This window comes from Bubalus bubalis, chromosome 6, assembly GCF_019923935.1.
Source record: "Bubalus bubalis isolate 160015118507 breed Murrah chromosome 6, NDDB_SH_1, whole genome shotgun sequence".
Lineage (NCBI taxonomy): Eukaryota > Metazoa > Chordata > Mammalia > Artiodactyla > Bovidae > Bubalus > Bubalus bubalis.
Genome location: NC_059162.1, coordinates 14,564,124 through 14,578,361, shown reverse-complemented (window position 1 = coordinate 14,578,361; position 14,238 = coordinate 14,564,124). Strand labels below are relative to the sequence as shown.

The 14,238-nt window shown below is 49.6% G+C and overlaps 2 protein-coding genes across 3 annotated transcripts; one reads left to right on the top strand and one right to left on the bottom strand.

The window, feature by feature from the left end:
- Positions 1–1,448: 1,448 nt before the first annotated feature.
- Positions 1,449–6,753, top strand: TMEM79 (transmembrane protein 79). Its single transcript, XM_006051985.4, has 4 exons — positions 1,449–1,580; positions 2,375–3,177; positions 3,434–3,647; positions 6,540–6,753. The coding sequence occupies exons 2-4, from the start codon at positions 2,418–2,420 to the stop codon at positions 6,751–6,753; spliced, it is 1,188 nt and encodes a 395-aa protein (XP_006052047.3). The 5' UTR covers positions 1,449–1,580; positions 2,375–2,417.
- Positions 6,754–7,795: 1,042 nt separating this feature from the next.
- Positions 7,796–10,698, bottom strand: LOC102413759 (glycosylated lysosomal membrane protein). 2 transcript variants are annotated; one of them, XM_006051982.4, is made up of 6 exons: positions 10,542–10,698; positions 9,832–10,089; positions 9,426–9,626; positions 9,080–9,298; positions 8,420–8,676; positions 7,796–8,301 (listed from the first exon to the last, which is right to left on the bottom strand). In XM_006051982.4, exons 1-6 carry the CDS (start codon positions 10,653–10,655, stop codon positions 8,136–8,138), a joined length of 1,215 nt encoding a protein of 404 aa, XP_006052044.3. In that variant the 5' UTR covers positions 10,656–10,698; the 3' UTR covers positions 7,796–8,135. The 2 variants fall into 2 exon arrangements, with proteins under 2 accessions (XP_006052044.3, XP_044800175.1); XM_044944240.2 differs by lacking the exon at positions 9,832–10,089 and having other exon boundaries at positions 10,542–10,695.
- Positions 10,699–14,238: the final 3,540 nt, after the last annotated feature.

Genomic DNA, 14,238 nt, shown 5'->3' with positions numbered 1-14,238 from the left:
CGAGGGTGCTGAGGCTAAGCTGGATCTGGGCAGATGGGCTCACAGCTAGGAGCATGACTTTGCTTTGTCCGACAGTGGTCATTTGGCCCATCCGTTTGAGCCGAGCCTCTTTCAGATTACTGGATAGATTGATTCAAATTCTCCCTTTTCCCCTATTAAACAAAAAACGTGTATGTGAAAAATTTCTTGGACAGTCAAGCATGACATAAGAGAAAGGCCATCCAATACAGAACTTCTGTACCTGGGCCCTTCAGTTCCCCTACCCCAACTCAAAGATTTCCATTTGCTGTTAATCTCCAACCAGCCCAGCAAACATTTATTGAACACCTGCCGTCTTCCAGCCACAATTCTGGGTTGTGGAGAGCAGGCATGAGCAACTCAGACACTGCCCCTCCCCCCATAAAGCTCAAATGACTTTAGGGGAAAAGATCCACAGGAATGAGAAGCAACATTGTTGCTTATGTTTGCATGTGCCTTATGTTTCTGCCCCGCCTGGTCTTTCCATGGGAAAGATCACCTTGGATTCCTATTGCTTTCTTAATCTTGCTGCTGCTGTTGCTAAGTCGCTTCAGTTGTGTCCAACTCTGTGCGACCCCATAGATGGCAGCCCACCAGGCTCCGCAGTCCCTGGGATTCTCCAGGCAAGAACACTGGAGTGGGTTGCCATTTCCTTCTAGAATGCATGAAAGTGAAAAGTGAAAGTGAAGTCGCTCAGTCCTATCTGACTCTTCAAGACCCCATGGACTGTAGCCTACCAGGCTCTGCCATCCATGGGATTTTCCAGGCAAGAGTACTGGAGTGGGTTGCCATTGCCTTCTCTGTTCTTAACCTTAAACCTAACCTAAAAAGCAAAGTGTTCAGTGGACCCATGTACACGCTGTAGTGGGAACATAAATTCCCTTTCTAGACATGGACTGACCTTTCTGTCCTGAAACAACCTGTCTTTCCCACTCATTGGCCCTTCACTTGCTGTTCCTCTGTCTGGAACACTTATTCTCCAGATTTCCCATCAGGTCACAGCTCAACTATCACTTTGGCAAAGAGGTGTCTCCCTATTGATATTGTCATGTTGGTTTAGTTGCTGGGCTTCTTGATTATCTGTTACCCCAATAGAGCCAGGTTTTAAGCACAGAGACTTTGCCTGTCATCTTGTTCTTTCCTGTGTCTGTCCCTAGAATAGTGCCTAACTAATAATAGATGCCCAGTAAATACTGAATGAATAAGGGTAGTAGTTCTACTTCTTTTGGGGTATCCCAATCTATTTCAAGAGCCCTTTGATGCAGAAACCCACTCTGCCCCCTTTGCTTTCCTGTGCTGGGAGTTCCTACACATCCCATGTTCCCAGAACACACACCTCTAGGCTCAGAAAGCATGACGTCCTCCTTTAATGCTTTTTTTGTCGGCAGATTCAGCAGGGCGGGGCCTTCCCCTTTAAACTGGGCCCCACCTGCTCTGGTCAGACAGGTTTGGAGACACAGGTAAAGGGAGGGAGACCGAAAGGAATACTTGCAGAGCCAGCAGAAGAGCTGGGCAGCTCCTTCCTGGACGCTGGGGACCCTCTACCTCTCTCCAGATGGAAAGTAAGAGGGTGTCATGGGTCCACACAGTAGGGGGTAGGAGGTCCTTGGGGAGGTAAAGAGAGGGAAATCAGCCCCATCCAGAAGCAGTGAGATGGAGGACAGCAGGGAGGGGACAAAGATCAGAGAGGAGGCATGGGAAACAACCTTCATTAGACTTAGAGGTCAGAATGGATCCACCCGGGCCCTCCAGAGACGTAGGGGGTGGGTTACTGAGAAGTTTGGAAACAGACCAAGTATCCAGATTGGAGAAAAAGACCAGGGTGCACTGCCACTGCCAGCTCCTTGGGACAGATCTCTTGGTAAATCATGGGTGTCAGCTGCCAGGAAAGTTCCAGCTGGGGATCTGCAGGGGAAGGGGAGGTGTGGAGGAGAAGGGGCAGCTTCTCTGTTCACAAGATCCTTCATGGGAAGAAAGCCCTTGGCAAAATTCTAAATATCTCCCTTTCTTCCTATTCCTGCGTTAGGGTGGCCATGACCCCAGGGGTTTTGGTGGAGGGGGTAGAAGGCGTGGGTGGAGGCTGGCTGAGGCCATAGCTGCTGGGGCCTGTGCCCCCTGACTCACCCTCTCCTGCTGAATAGCATTTGATGTCGAAAGGGTGCCTCCATTTCAGCTGCTCACTTCTCTCCTGCCTCCCACTGTTTGAACACCTTCCTCCAGATCAGGTTCTCTCTAAGATCCCAGAAGGGGCTAAAGCCTGTGAGGCCAGCTGCCCTGGAGAGTTGCAGTTCTATCAACCCCTCCTAAGGGCCAGAGGATGGCAGCTTCTGACAGAACTTCACTCTGCTCCCTCCAGGGTGACATGACTTTGTGGTAGACTTCAGAAGTCAGGTCCCAGGATGACAGAACCCGAGACCCTGACCCTGCTGGAAGTGAAGGGGCCTGAGACCCTGGAGAAGAGCCCACCCCAGGCCTTGGTCCCCAATGGCCAGAAGCTGGAAGGGGAAGATGGGGTTGAGTCCCTTGGAGCTGAGTCCTCTAGAGTGGGGTCTTCAGCTGAGTCTCCCACAGCCAGAGAGGGGACCGAGGATGGTCTAGACAGCACAGTAAGTGAGGCTGCCACTTTGCCTTGGGGAAGTGGCCCCCAGCCCAGTGCCCCGTTCCCAGATCCCCCGGGCTGGAGGAACATTGAGCCTGAGCCCCCCGAGTCAGAGCCACCCACTAAACTAGAGGAGTTGCCTGAAGATGAAGCCAGCTTGCTGCCCGAGAAGGCAGCCCGGGCCTTCGTGCCCATCGACCTACAGTGCATTGAGCGGCGGCCCCAGGAGGACCTCGTTGTGTGCTGTGAGGCCAGCGAGGGCGAGCACCGCCGGACCTTCCTGCCTCCCCGGGCCACCCACCCTGAGCCCCCGGAGTGCAAGTGGGCCGAAGCAGTGGTGAAGCCGCCTGGCCACTCCTGTAGGGGCTGTGGGGTCTGTGGAGGCCGAGAGGCGCTGAGGGCTGTGGCCTCAGTGGGAGCCGCCCTCATCCTCTTCCCCTGCCTGCTCTACGGGGCGTACGCCTTCCTGCCCTTCGATGCCCCACGCCTGCCGACCATGAGTTCCCGCCTCATCTACACCTTGCGCTGTGGGGTCTTTGCCACCTTCCCCATTGTACTGGGTGAGCCTGGGCCCTGCGGGTAGGGAGGGGGCATCTGGGAGTTGGGCTGGAGGGCAGGGCCTGCCTGACTTTGAGAGCAGGAAAGTTTCCATCACTAGACCTGGACCCTCAGGGCCTCCCACACCCTGTCACCCTGTGTGCCCACCTCCACTCAGGACCACCTCAGCCCCACCCAGGGTGCAGAGCCCATGCCCATGCTACAAACTCTGCCTCCTGCTTCCTCACCTGATCCTGTGTGTTCTCCAACCCCACCCAGGGATCCTGGTGTATGGGCTGAGCCTGCTGTGCTTTTCTGCCCTTCGGCCCTTTGGGGAGCCACGGCGGGAGGTGGAGATCCACCGGCGATATGTGGCCCAGTCGGTCCAGCTCTTCATCCTCTACTTCTTCAACCTGGCCGTGCTTTCCACCTACCTGCCTCAAGATACCCTCAAACTGCTGCCTCTACTCACTGGTCTCTTTGCCATCTCCCGGTGAGCTGGGGCTGGAGGTGGGGCACAGGGGAGGTCGTGGTGCTTAAGGGACCTGGGCATCCAAATGTCTGGAGAGGAGGGGGATTCTGGATTCTGAGTCAGCCCAAATGTGCACCCTGGAAAGTTGAGTCCACTTTCTGCCTTGCACTTTACCTCACTTGGCAGCTCCTATGTCTTTCGTAAGACACATATATCAACCTAGAACGGGAAGGGAAGGGCTTTCGGGTGTCACCTAGACCAACTTCCCACCCATTGCAACCACTCCTCTATGACACTCTGGTCGGGTGGCCATTGGCTGAACATTGGTTGAACATCCCCTGTGACCAAATGCTTTGTTCTTTATAAGGCAGTCTTATTTATCAAAAGTCCTCGTTTTTATAAAGTTCTCTTTTATATTGTGCGAAAACTTCTGCCCTGATTCTAACCTCTGGAATTTTCTAGTCAATTCAGATCTTTGACAATAGCTATCAATTCTGACTCCCAACAGTCTGCTCTTCCAGTGCTTACTTTGCTAAATGGTCCTGGTCCCTTCTCTAGCCTGTCTCTTTCCATCTAGGCAGGAAATTCTGCTTGTCAAATGGGAGGGGGTGGGGGCTGGTCATGGGCTTGTCCTGTTCATCCAAACTGAGGGCACATAGGTCTCATAGCAGCCTCATTACTCTTTCATTTAGAATTTGAAGATCCTTAGGGGTATTTTCATGTAAACTATGTTAACCCAGAAAGGTACCCTTGAATTTCTGAAGTCTTTCAGAAATGCAGATCTTTCCATTTCCCCCCCCTAATACATTTCCTTTTGTTATTTTCTTTTTAAAAAGATTTTTATCATATTTATTTATTCATGGCTGTGCTGGGTCTTTGTTTCTGAGCAAGGGCTTTCTCTAGCTGCAGCGTGTGGGCTTGTTTCGGAGCACAGGCTCAAAGCACGCGAGCTTCAGTAGCTGCAGCATGCGGGCTCAGCGACTGGGGCTCACAGGCTCCAGGGCCCGGGCTCAGTAGTTGTGGCACAGGGGCTTAGGGGTCCCATAGCATGTAGGACCATGCTTTAGCATCCTGGAGCAGGGATCGAACCTGTGTCCCCTGCATTGGCAGGTGGATCCTTAAACCACCGGACCACTAGGGAAGTCCTGTTATTTTCCATACAGGATTCCAGGTGGCTTTAACTGCTAAAGCATTCTTCCTATTAAGCTAACATCTGTCTTCCTGTCCCTTCTAAGTGTAGTCTAATGGTCATCTGTCCTGCCAGTCTCCTGACCATCATACAGCCGTGCGTGCTCTTTCAGAAAATGTTTTCCAAGATAAATATGTTCCTGCTCATGTAACTCAACCTCCCATCTCCTTCTCAGGGAACACTCATCTCAGATAAGAAGTTGGTTTAATTTGGTTTAAGCAGTAAGAATCATCAGGGAGCTAAAGGACCAGCGGTTGTCTGGTCCACCTTACCCATTTTACAGAGAGAAAATGACTATGAGAGGAAGTACAGACTGGGGGAGAAGAGTTGCATAGGTCTGTCAGCAGCAGAGGCAGGACTAGAACCCCAGTCCCTTCCCTCTCTCATCCAGGGTCCTTCTTTATGGGCAAGTTACTGGCAGCATGTACTCTTCTCTCTATTAACAGGTAAAAATATAGGGGCATCTCAATTTTGTAATAGATGGTTCTTCGTAAGTTAAGAGGAAACTGCTGCGCTCCTCCCACTGAGGGGTGTGTATTTTTGAATGGATCTTCCAAAAGGGAAAATTTAGTTGTGCCTGATTCATCCCTCTGGGCTTCAAGCTCTCTTGAAGCTGGCTTCCTTAGTCTCTTCTTTCCCTCAGCCCCTCTAAAACGGCAGGAGAGAGGCTGATGAACAGGCATGGGTTCAAATCATGGTTTTACTGTTTCCCCAATATGTGACATTGGACCCGTCTTAACCTTTTGGAATCTTAGTTTCTCCATCTACAAAAGGGGAAATAAACACAATGGAATGTACTGTAGCTGCGAAATAATGAAGCTCTTTATATACTGATACGACACAATTGCTTCTCAGGTGGGTCAGTGGTAAAGAATCCACCTGCCAATGCAGGAGATGTGGGTTCAATCCCTGGGTTGGAAAGATCCCCTGGAGTAGGAAATGGCAACCCACTCCAGTATTCTTATCTGGAAAGTTCCATGTACAGAGGAGGAGCCTGGTGGGCTATAGCCCATGGAGTCTCAAGGAGTCGGACACAACTGAGCAACAGATCACACACACACACAATGACATAATCTCCAAGATGCATTAAATGGGGGGAAAAAGTCAATGTGCAGAATAGTCTCTATAGTATGCTCAGTTCAGTTCAGTTCAGTCGCTCAGTCATGTCCGACTCTGTGACCCCAATGGAATAATATGCTCCCAAACCTCAAAAAAAAAAAAAAAAAAAAAGGCAGGGGAGGAAAACATAAATTTTCTTGCTTATATACACAGAAAACTTCACGATGTACAAGAAACCATAATAATGGACGATGTCTGGGGTGGGAGTAGAATAGAGGTGAGGAGGTGAAGGAAGAGAACAGAGTATCTGGGAATCAGTAAAGGAAAACGTTTTACTATATTCACTGGTGCCTTTGAATTTTGAACCGTGTAAATGTATATTGCCTACTCAAAACTTTTTAATTCAAATTTGAGAAGTATACAAAGAGGGAGGTGAATAATATACACGCTTCATAGAGATGCGAGGTCTAAATTAAATAGTGCCCCTAAAGTCATTAGTACCATGCCTGGCACATATGTCAGTGCATGAACACTGGTTGTTTTTAGAGGTATCAGTTGTGCCAACCAACCCCCATCTGCCTCCCTCACTTTCCACGCTCCGTATCATCAACCTGTTCGCTGATGCACTTCCCTCAAGGAAAGCCCGACCTTTTCTCGCCTCCCAGGCTCATATACTGGCTGACCTTCGCTGTGGGCCGCTCCTTCCGAGGCTTTGGCTATGGCCTGACGTTCCTGCCTCTGCTGTCCATGCTGCTGTGGAACTTCTACTACATGTTCGTGGTGGAGCCTGAACGCATGCTCACTGCCTCCGAGAGCCGCCTGGACTACCCTGACCATGCCCGCTCTGCCTCAGACTACAGGCCCCGCTCCCGGGGCTGAGCTGCCCCACCCGCTTTGTCCCTGGGTGGGATGAACCCACCTACTGCCCCAACAGGGGTGCCATCCAATCAGAGTGTGGGGTGCTCCCCTTCATCTTAGGAGCCTGGGACAATTATGTGGGAGGGACTTAAACAGTCTTTCAGGGAAAGAGGTGGACAGCCATGTTCCTTAAGAATGCTGAGGACACGGGACCAGGGGCAGAGGCATGGTTCCTTTCTTAGCAGCCTCTGACTGCTGCCACCAGGGCCCACAAAGACTGGACTCTGCTCCCCACTCTGCAGCCTCCTGCCTGAGGCAGCCGGCAGGGCATAGCCAAAACTCTGACCATTTCTGTGCTGGGTGTCTAAGCAGAGGGCCTCCAAGAGACTGGAAACATTGCCTATGCCTTAGGTAAAGGCTGGGCATCAGATCAAATAGGACTTTCCTGTTTGGTGAAAACCCTTCTGGGGACCTGGGTTCAGGACTGTCCATGACTGGCCTTCATAGGCCCTTTAGCCTCAGCCAAGTCAGTTACAGCTGCTCCAGCCCAGAGTGGCTGACTCCTCTCTTCCAACCCTTTAGGTCCCTGTAACTTTGCACCTCCAAAGTGCCCAGTCATCTCTCTCCTGTGGGAAGAGGAGCAGACAGGGAAACCTGCTTCCTAAGAGGTGTGTGTGTGTGTGTGTGTATGTGCGTGCATGCCCACACGTGTGGTGGCTGGGAGTGGTTGGAAGGCATGGTGGTTGATGTTAACCCCGTCCGAATGTGTATATAATAATAAATGATTAATACCACAGTCTTTCTTGGCTCTTCCGTCGGGTTTGCCCCTCAATCTCAAGTGTCCCTTCCTTGTTTGATTCAAACTGCACCAGAAACCTCCCAGCTCCACATATTGAAGAGTGGCTGGCAGGAGCCTGGTCCCATGGCAAGGGAGAGAACTAGGCCTGATGAGGAAATGAGGCTTCAAAAAGAACTTGCCTTCCACGCCCCTCCTCCAGCCCTCTCATTCCCTGGAACCAGGTCCAAACCTGCCCAACAACGCATCACATTGAGAGACAAGCCCTGTGGGAAAAAAACTAGTCTATTTCATGCCTTCCAGGGCAGCAAACAGTCAGAAGGCCTCTCTCATTTAGGCCTGTGAGTCCCATTCAAGGGAAATGGGATGGTGGAGCAACGGGGAGGCAACACGGAGGGGACCCTCCCTCTAGCAATCATTCTGTGTCTGGTCCCTCCTCAGAGTTGGAAGGAAGCCCCACCTGGGTCCCCCAGGAAGTTGAGGCTGATCTGAGGTCCTACCAAAAAGGAAGATACGGAAGAGGAGGAGCTGGCTGGGAATACTGACCCTCAAACCTGCAGACCAGCAAGGCAGGTCCAGTAATGTCCTTTCCTCTAGAGAGCAGGCCTCAATTTATGGACTGGTATTCAGAGTCCCGCTTGTGGCCCAGCAGCAGAAACAGGCCTCCTGCCAGCAGCATGAGTGCTGGAGCACCTAGGGCCACTGCCATGATGCCTAGGACTAGTGGGGACAAGGCATCCACTGGAGGGGTGCCCACACCCAGGAGCATGGACCTAGAGCAAGCAGAGTGAGAAAGAGAGGGAGTCAGGCTTAGGAGGGAAGGCCGAGAGGCCTACCTAACCTTCCTCCACTGCAACCTCCCAAACCCCTGGCCCAGGCCTTGACTCTCACCAGCTGAGGTAGTGTTGGTCCCAGTAGCCAGGGCCTGTGGAAGCCCCAAATGTCAGATTGAAGGCACAGGAGTGGTCCTGGGTCTTAAAGAAGGCTCGGACAATGGGTGACTGGGGGAGAAGGTATGCCAAGGTGGGGTGAAGCGGGGAAGATTGGCAGGGCATGGCTGAGTCCCGGCTGCCCTGCTTCTGGGAGAAAGCCACTGGTCGCCACTGCATGAAGCCTGATGGGAGGGAGCCCCATAGCAGCTGGTCCAGCTGAGGAGAAACGCAAACACACAGGTTGAGGAGGACAAAAGATGCTTGGCCCTTCTGTTCCCCTGCCCTTTCACAGCCTCCCCCTGTCATGAGCGGTCCTGAATCCTAGGCCTGGTTCTAGAACTCGCAGCTGGGTGGCATGGAGTCCTTTCCCAGTCTCAACACTCAGCAAGCCTGCACCAGCTCCCCACTCTGGGACCCCAGGCCCTTGCACATCCCACCAGTCAGAGCAAGAGTCACATTGCACCGCCCTTCCTCTCGGTTAAATGCATTAGCATAGTGTTCAGCACTTAAAGGAACTGAATGAAGTATTGCTAAATAGTAAATTGTTGAATGATTCTGAGGTCCTGATAGAGTCCCCCTTCACACGCCCACCTGTCTGCTTTTTTGCTGGAAGCCTCACCTGGAACACAGCAGGGGCATACTCGTCATCGATGGAGTGCTGCTCCTGCATTGAGGGGCAGCCAGGGCCCTGGCCCAAGGTGGCTACCTCCAGCCCAAACAGGGAGCGGTTTCCCCGGGGAGAGGCCCCAACCAGGGCCACCTCTAGCTGGCAGGTGTCCGCCGAGTGCAGGAGGCGAGGGGGTTGGGCTGGTCGGCCAGATGTAGAGAAGGCCTGGACCTAAGATGAAGAGGCATGGGAGAGGTTCCCACCTCTCAGGTGGATGCATATGTTTGAAGGCGACCCCTATCATTAACTCCCACCCTCATAAACCAGCCTTTCGAGTTCAAATTCCCTATATCCTTACCCTGAAGGCCAGGCTGCCATTGGCAAAAGCCCCAGTGGGGTCGCGAACAGGGTGGCCTCGAAATGTGGCGCTGAGGGTGGCAGGATCCAGTGAGTCAGTGATGTTGTTCCAGGAGAAATTGGCCAAGGAGTACGGGGGATATGATTTTCCTGGAGGCCTTGAGGCCGCATCGGACATGTTGGTGCTGTCAAACTCAAACAGCTGTGGGGGCAGAGGGGAAGGGGTGGGGAGGGACAAGGTTTGCCCGAGTCCACCTTTCTCCTGAATCACCACCCCGCACTCACTGGCCCCACCCTAGGCTCTCACACATGACTCTACTTCACCTACTCCCAGTCTTCAATTTCTCCCTCTAGAATGAACCCTCTCCTCTGCACTCTTCCCCTTGGATCTCCCCCAACCTGCTCACCCTGGTAAAGACAAGGGCAGAAGAAAATTGGATGCTGTCCTCGGGGAGCACCATCAGGCCCCCGTCGGGATCAGAGGAGAGCAGGAGGCTCCAGTTGACACTCAGGGTGCTGTTGGGGGTGTTGGTGGCCACCAGCAGCACCGCTGGGGGACCCAGGCTGCTCCACACATAGTGCAGCGTGGAGTTGGTGCCCACTGCCCGAATATGAAGCAGGTTCTGGGAAAAGTCCAGCCCGTTAGAGATGACCTTCAGAGACACCTGGAACAAGGAGTAGAAGCTGGTCAGGGGAACAGGGTCAGGGAGAGACACAGGACAAAGATGTCTGGGGATGAGAGGGGGCTTGCAAAATGATGGGGAAAGAGTGCAAGAGGAATGTTTGTGGGAGCTAAGAGAACCTCACTGTCAAGGGCAGACATGGGTTGGAGAAGAGGCGGGGAGAGCCCAAACTGCCCTAACCCTGGTGGAGAGATCAGGGCACACGGCTGAGAGGAAGGAAAAAATCCAACACTTGCTTGGACCTGGCTGACTCAGGGCTAAGTCAGGGTCCGGATTCTACCACATCCGTCCTACTCCATAATCCTGTACCGTGACCCACGGCTGCCCCGACTCCTCAATGCAAGCACCTTTCATCCCCACCCTTCCGTTGTCCTAGATTCCAACCACCCTTCAAGGCAGCATATGCTGAAACACCTATTGCTCTAGCCCCTCACCTGGCGGGTCTCCTCCCCTAGCAGGCCAAGTGGAGCTGCCATCAGTAGACTCAGGAGCACGGGGCTGGCGGCACAGAACCCCCAGCCCCGGCTAGGCTTTTCATAGCCGCTCATGTGGTCCCAACTTCAGAGGGCGGAAGAGACGCTGAAGTCATGTGACTCACAGAGTCAGCTGATCTCTTAAAAGGGCGGGGCCGTCACAACAGTTCTTAAAGAGTCCACCTCCCTTCCGTATTTGAATTAAGAATGGAATCAGAAAGGTTAGGAGTTTGTCATCCCCAACTGAGCTGGCAAGCGAGCCATCTCAGACTAGATTTGCAGACACACTCCTAACCTCTCCTATCCAACTGGTTCCACTAAAGTTACCTACAAGGGGGCATGATATCTGGATTCAAACATCCAAATGGAATCTACAGAACGACTGTGGCAGGGAATGTGCCGAGAATTTGAAAGAATTCGGTGGGGGAATAGCACACCTCAGAGGGTTGTTTTTGTCAATTATTAATAATTATTGAGCCCCCGGCTATGCAGGTTCTTGTCTTGGAAGAGAGCTCACAATTTTACTGTGGAGAAAAGAAACCTCAAAACAAGACATGAAAGTGATACATTAATTGTCATAGAACTGAATACATAACTCAGTGCATGCCTGGCTGAATGAATGCACTTCTTGTTTTTGTTCCTTAATCCTAGTCATTTTAGCTAAGAAATAAATGCATATGGTACAGTATTTATAAAGTGCCAGAAGATATCAGCAACCTGGGTCCTTCCTTGAGACAACCATTATTACCAGTGTCTTATGTGTCCTTCCTAAAATATTCTATGCGTGCTCATGTTTATGTATTCTTTTTTTGGCCACACCACATGGCATGTGGGATCTCAGTTCCCCAACTAGGGATTGAATCCATGCCCTACGGTGGAAGCAGTCTTAACCACTGGACTGCATATACACATACATACTTAATAATACTATATACATATATGTGTGTAATAAGATACCATGGAATCCACTGTCTAGAATTTTTTTTTCACATATATTGAGGACTATTCTGTATCTCTCCAGTCTTTCATTGCAGGGAGGATATTCCACAGATATACTTAGAACCTTGATAGTATCCAACATTTTGCTACAGGCAAAAAACACTGAAAAGAATATCCCTATATGATCAGCAATTCATATATTTGTAACCAAATCTTTAAGATTAATACTCAGCAGAATTGCCTCAAGTTGCCATCTATGAAGTTCAATTGATAACACCATGTTTGAGGGCCCATTTTCCCCACACTCCAACAAAGTGCTTACCAAACAATTTGTATTTCCCGATGAATAAAATCAAACACTTCTCCATGTTTTATTAGTCATTTATTTTTGCTTCCCTGGAGCTATTTATACCTTTTGCCTATTTTTCTGAGTCCCTATCATTCATTCATTTATTGCCACACAGCACAAGATCTTAAGTTCCCTGACCCATGATGGAACCTGCACCTTTGGCAGTGAAAGCATGGAGTCCCAAGGAATGCCAGGAATTCCCGATATGTAAGTATATAGTTTAAAAATTTACTTTTGGCTGTGCTGGGCCTTTGTTGCTGTGTGTGGGCTTCAGTAGTTGTGGTGCTCAGGCTTGGTTGCCCCAAGGCATGTGGAATGTTCCCAGACCAGGGAACTCATGTCCCCTGCATTGGCAGGCAAATTATTAACCACTGGACCATCAGGGAAATCCTGATGAGCGTATTTTTAAATCTCATGTTTTTTTTCTAGTGCTCTTATATTTAAATCTTTCAGTTGCCGGAAACTAATTTTGCTGTAAGAAACAAAGAAAGGATCCAATTTCATTTTTTCCCCTCTGATGGCTAGTCTAGGATAAACTCAAGTTTCCTGAAAATTTTTCATTTTTTTTCTGACCATGCTACCCAAAGCAATCTATTTAGATTTAATGTGATCCTTATCAAATTACCCATGATATTTCTCACAGGAACTAGAACAAACTCTAAAATTTATATGGAACCATAAAAGACCCAGAACTGCCAAAGCAATCCTTAGGGAAAAGAACAAAGCAGGAGGCATAACCCTCCCAAACATCAGACAATACTACAAAGCTACAGGAATTGAAACAGCTTGATGCCGGCACAAAGACATACATATGAATCAATGGAACAAAACAGAGTCCAGAAGTAAACACATAACACCTATGGACAACTCATCTTTGACAAAGAAACAAGAGTATAGAATGAAGCAAAGTATCTTCAGCAAGCTGTGTTGGAAAAGCTGGACAGTCTCATGTAAATCAAAGAAGGTAGAACACACCTCATACCATACACAAAGTGAAAGTCACTCAGTCGTGTCTGACTCTTTGCGAGCCCATGGACTATACAATCCATGGAATTCTCCAGGCCAGAATACTGGAGTAGCCTTTCCCTTCTCTAGGGGATCTTCCCAACCCAGGGACTGAACCCAGGTCTCCTGCATGGCAGGCAGATTCTTTACCAGCTGAGCCACAAAAAGAACTCAAATGGCTTACAGACAAACTTATGTATGTGAAAAATCGCTTAGTCCTGTCTGACTTTCTGTGACCCCAAGGACTGTAGCCCCCAGGGCTTCTCCGTCCATGGAATTTTCCAGGCAAAAATACTGCAGTGGATTGCCATTTCCTTCTCCAGGGGATCTTCCCAACTCAGCGATTGAACCCAGGTCTCTTGCATTGCAGGCAGACTCTTTACCATCTGAGCCACTAGGGAGGTGATAGACAATTTTAAGACATCATAAAACTCCTAAAAGAGAACACACGCAAAACATTCTCTGACACAAATCATACCGATGATTTCTTAGGGTAGTCTCCCAAGACAACAGAAATAAAAGCAAAAATAAACAAATGGGACCTAATCAAACTTACAAGCTTCTATACAGCAAAGAAAACCAGAAACAAAACTAAAAGACAACCTGTGTACTGGAAGATATTTGCAAATGATGTGACTGACAAGGGATTAATTTCCGAAATATACAAACAGGTCATACAATTCCACTGCAAGAAAAAAACAACCCAACTGAAACAGACGTGTCTCCAAAGAAAACATACAAATGGCCAATAGGCAGATGAAAAGATGCTCATCACACTGTTATAGAAATGCAAATCAAAACTAGATTAAATCAACTATACGCCAATAAAAATTATAAACTATGAGCTTATACACACACACACACACACACACACACACACCAGTCACCATGGCCATGTCACACCAAAAATGTCTACAAAGGGACTTCCCTGGTGTGGCCCGGTGGTTAAGAATCTGTGCTTCCACTGCAGAGGGTGTGGACACGATCCTTGGCCAGAGAGGCTAGGACCTGCATGCTGTGTTGCACATCCAAAAGAGAAAAAGAAAAAATCCCAAAATGACACAAATGAACATACTCGTGAAACAGAAACAGACTCACAGACATACAGAGCAGACTTAGGGTTGTTAGGGATGGACAGCAGGATTGGCAGTTTGGGACTAGTAATATGCATACTATTCTATGTAGAATGCATAAACAAAGTCCTACTGCACAGCACAGGGAGCTACATTCTCTATCCTGTGATAAACCAGAATAGAAAAGAACATGAAAAAGAATATATATCAATATAAGTCACTCTGCTGTACAATAGAAATTAACACTGTACATCACCTATACTTCAGTAAGATTTAAAAACCTTTCCTTGAG

What these genes read in the sequence shown, in the direction of transcription:
- TMEM79 (XM_006051985.4), top strand. Translation starts at nt 2,418, where the DNA reads ATGACAGAACCCGAGACCCTGACCCTGCTGGAAGTGAAGGGGCCTGAG. An exon ending in CACCTTCCCCATTGTACTGG is followed by an intron (nt 3,178 to 3,433) that starts GTGAGCCTGGGC and finishes AACCCCACCCAG; the next exon opens with GGATCCTGGTGTATGGGCTG. An exon ending in GGTCTCTTTGCCATCTCCCG is followed by an intron (nt 3,648 to 6,539) that starts GTGAGCTGGGGC and finishes CTCGCCTCCCAG; the next exon opens with GCTCATATACTGGCTGACCT.
- LOC102413759 (XM_006051982.4), bottom strand. Translation starts at nt 10,655, where the DNA reads ATGAGCGGCTATGAAAAGCCTAGCCGGGGCTGGGGGTTCTGTGCCGCC. An exon ending in CTGCCCTTGTCTTTACCAGG is followed by an intron (nt 9,627 to 9,831) that starts GTGAGCAGGTTG and finishes CTGCCCCCACAG; the next exon opens with CTGTTTGAGTTTGACAGCAC. An exon ending in GACCAACACTACCTCAGCTG is followed by an intron (nt 8,302 to 8,419) that starts GTGAGAGTCAAG and finishes TGCTTGCTCTAG; the next exon opens with GTCCATGCTCCTGGGTGTGG.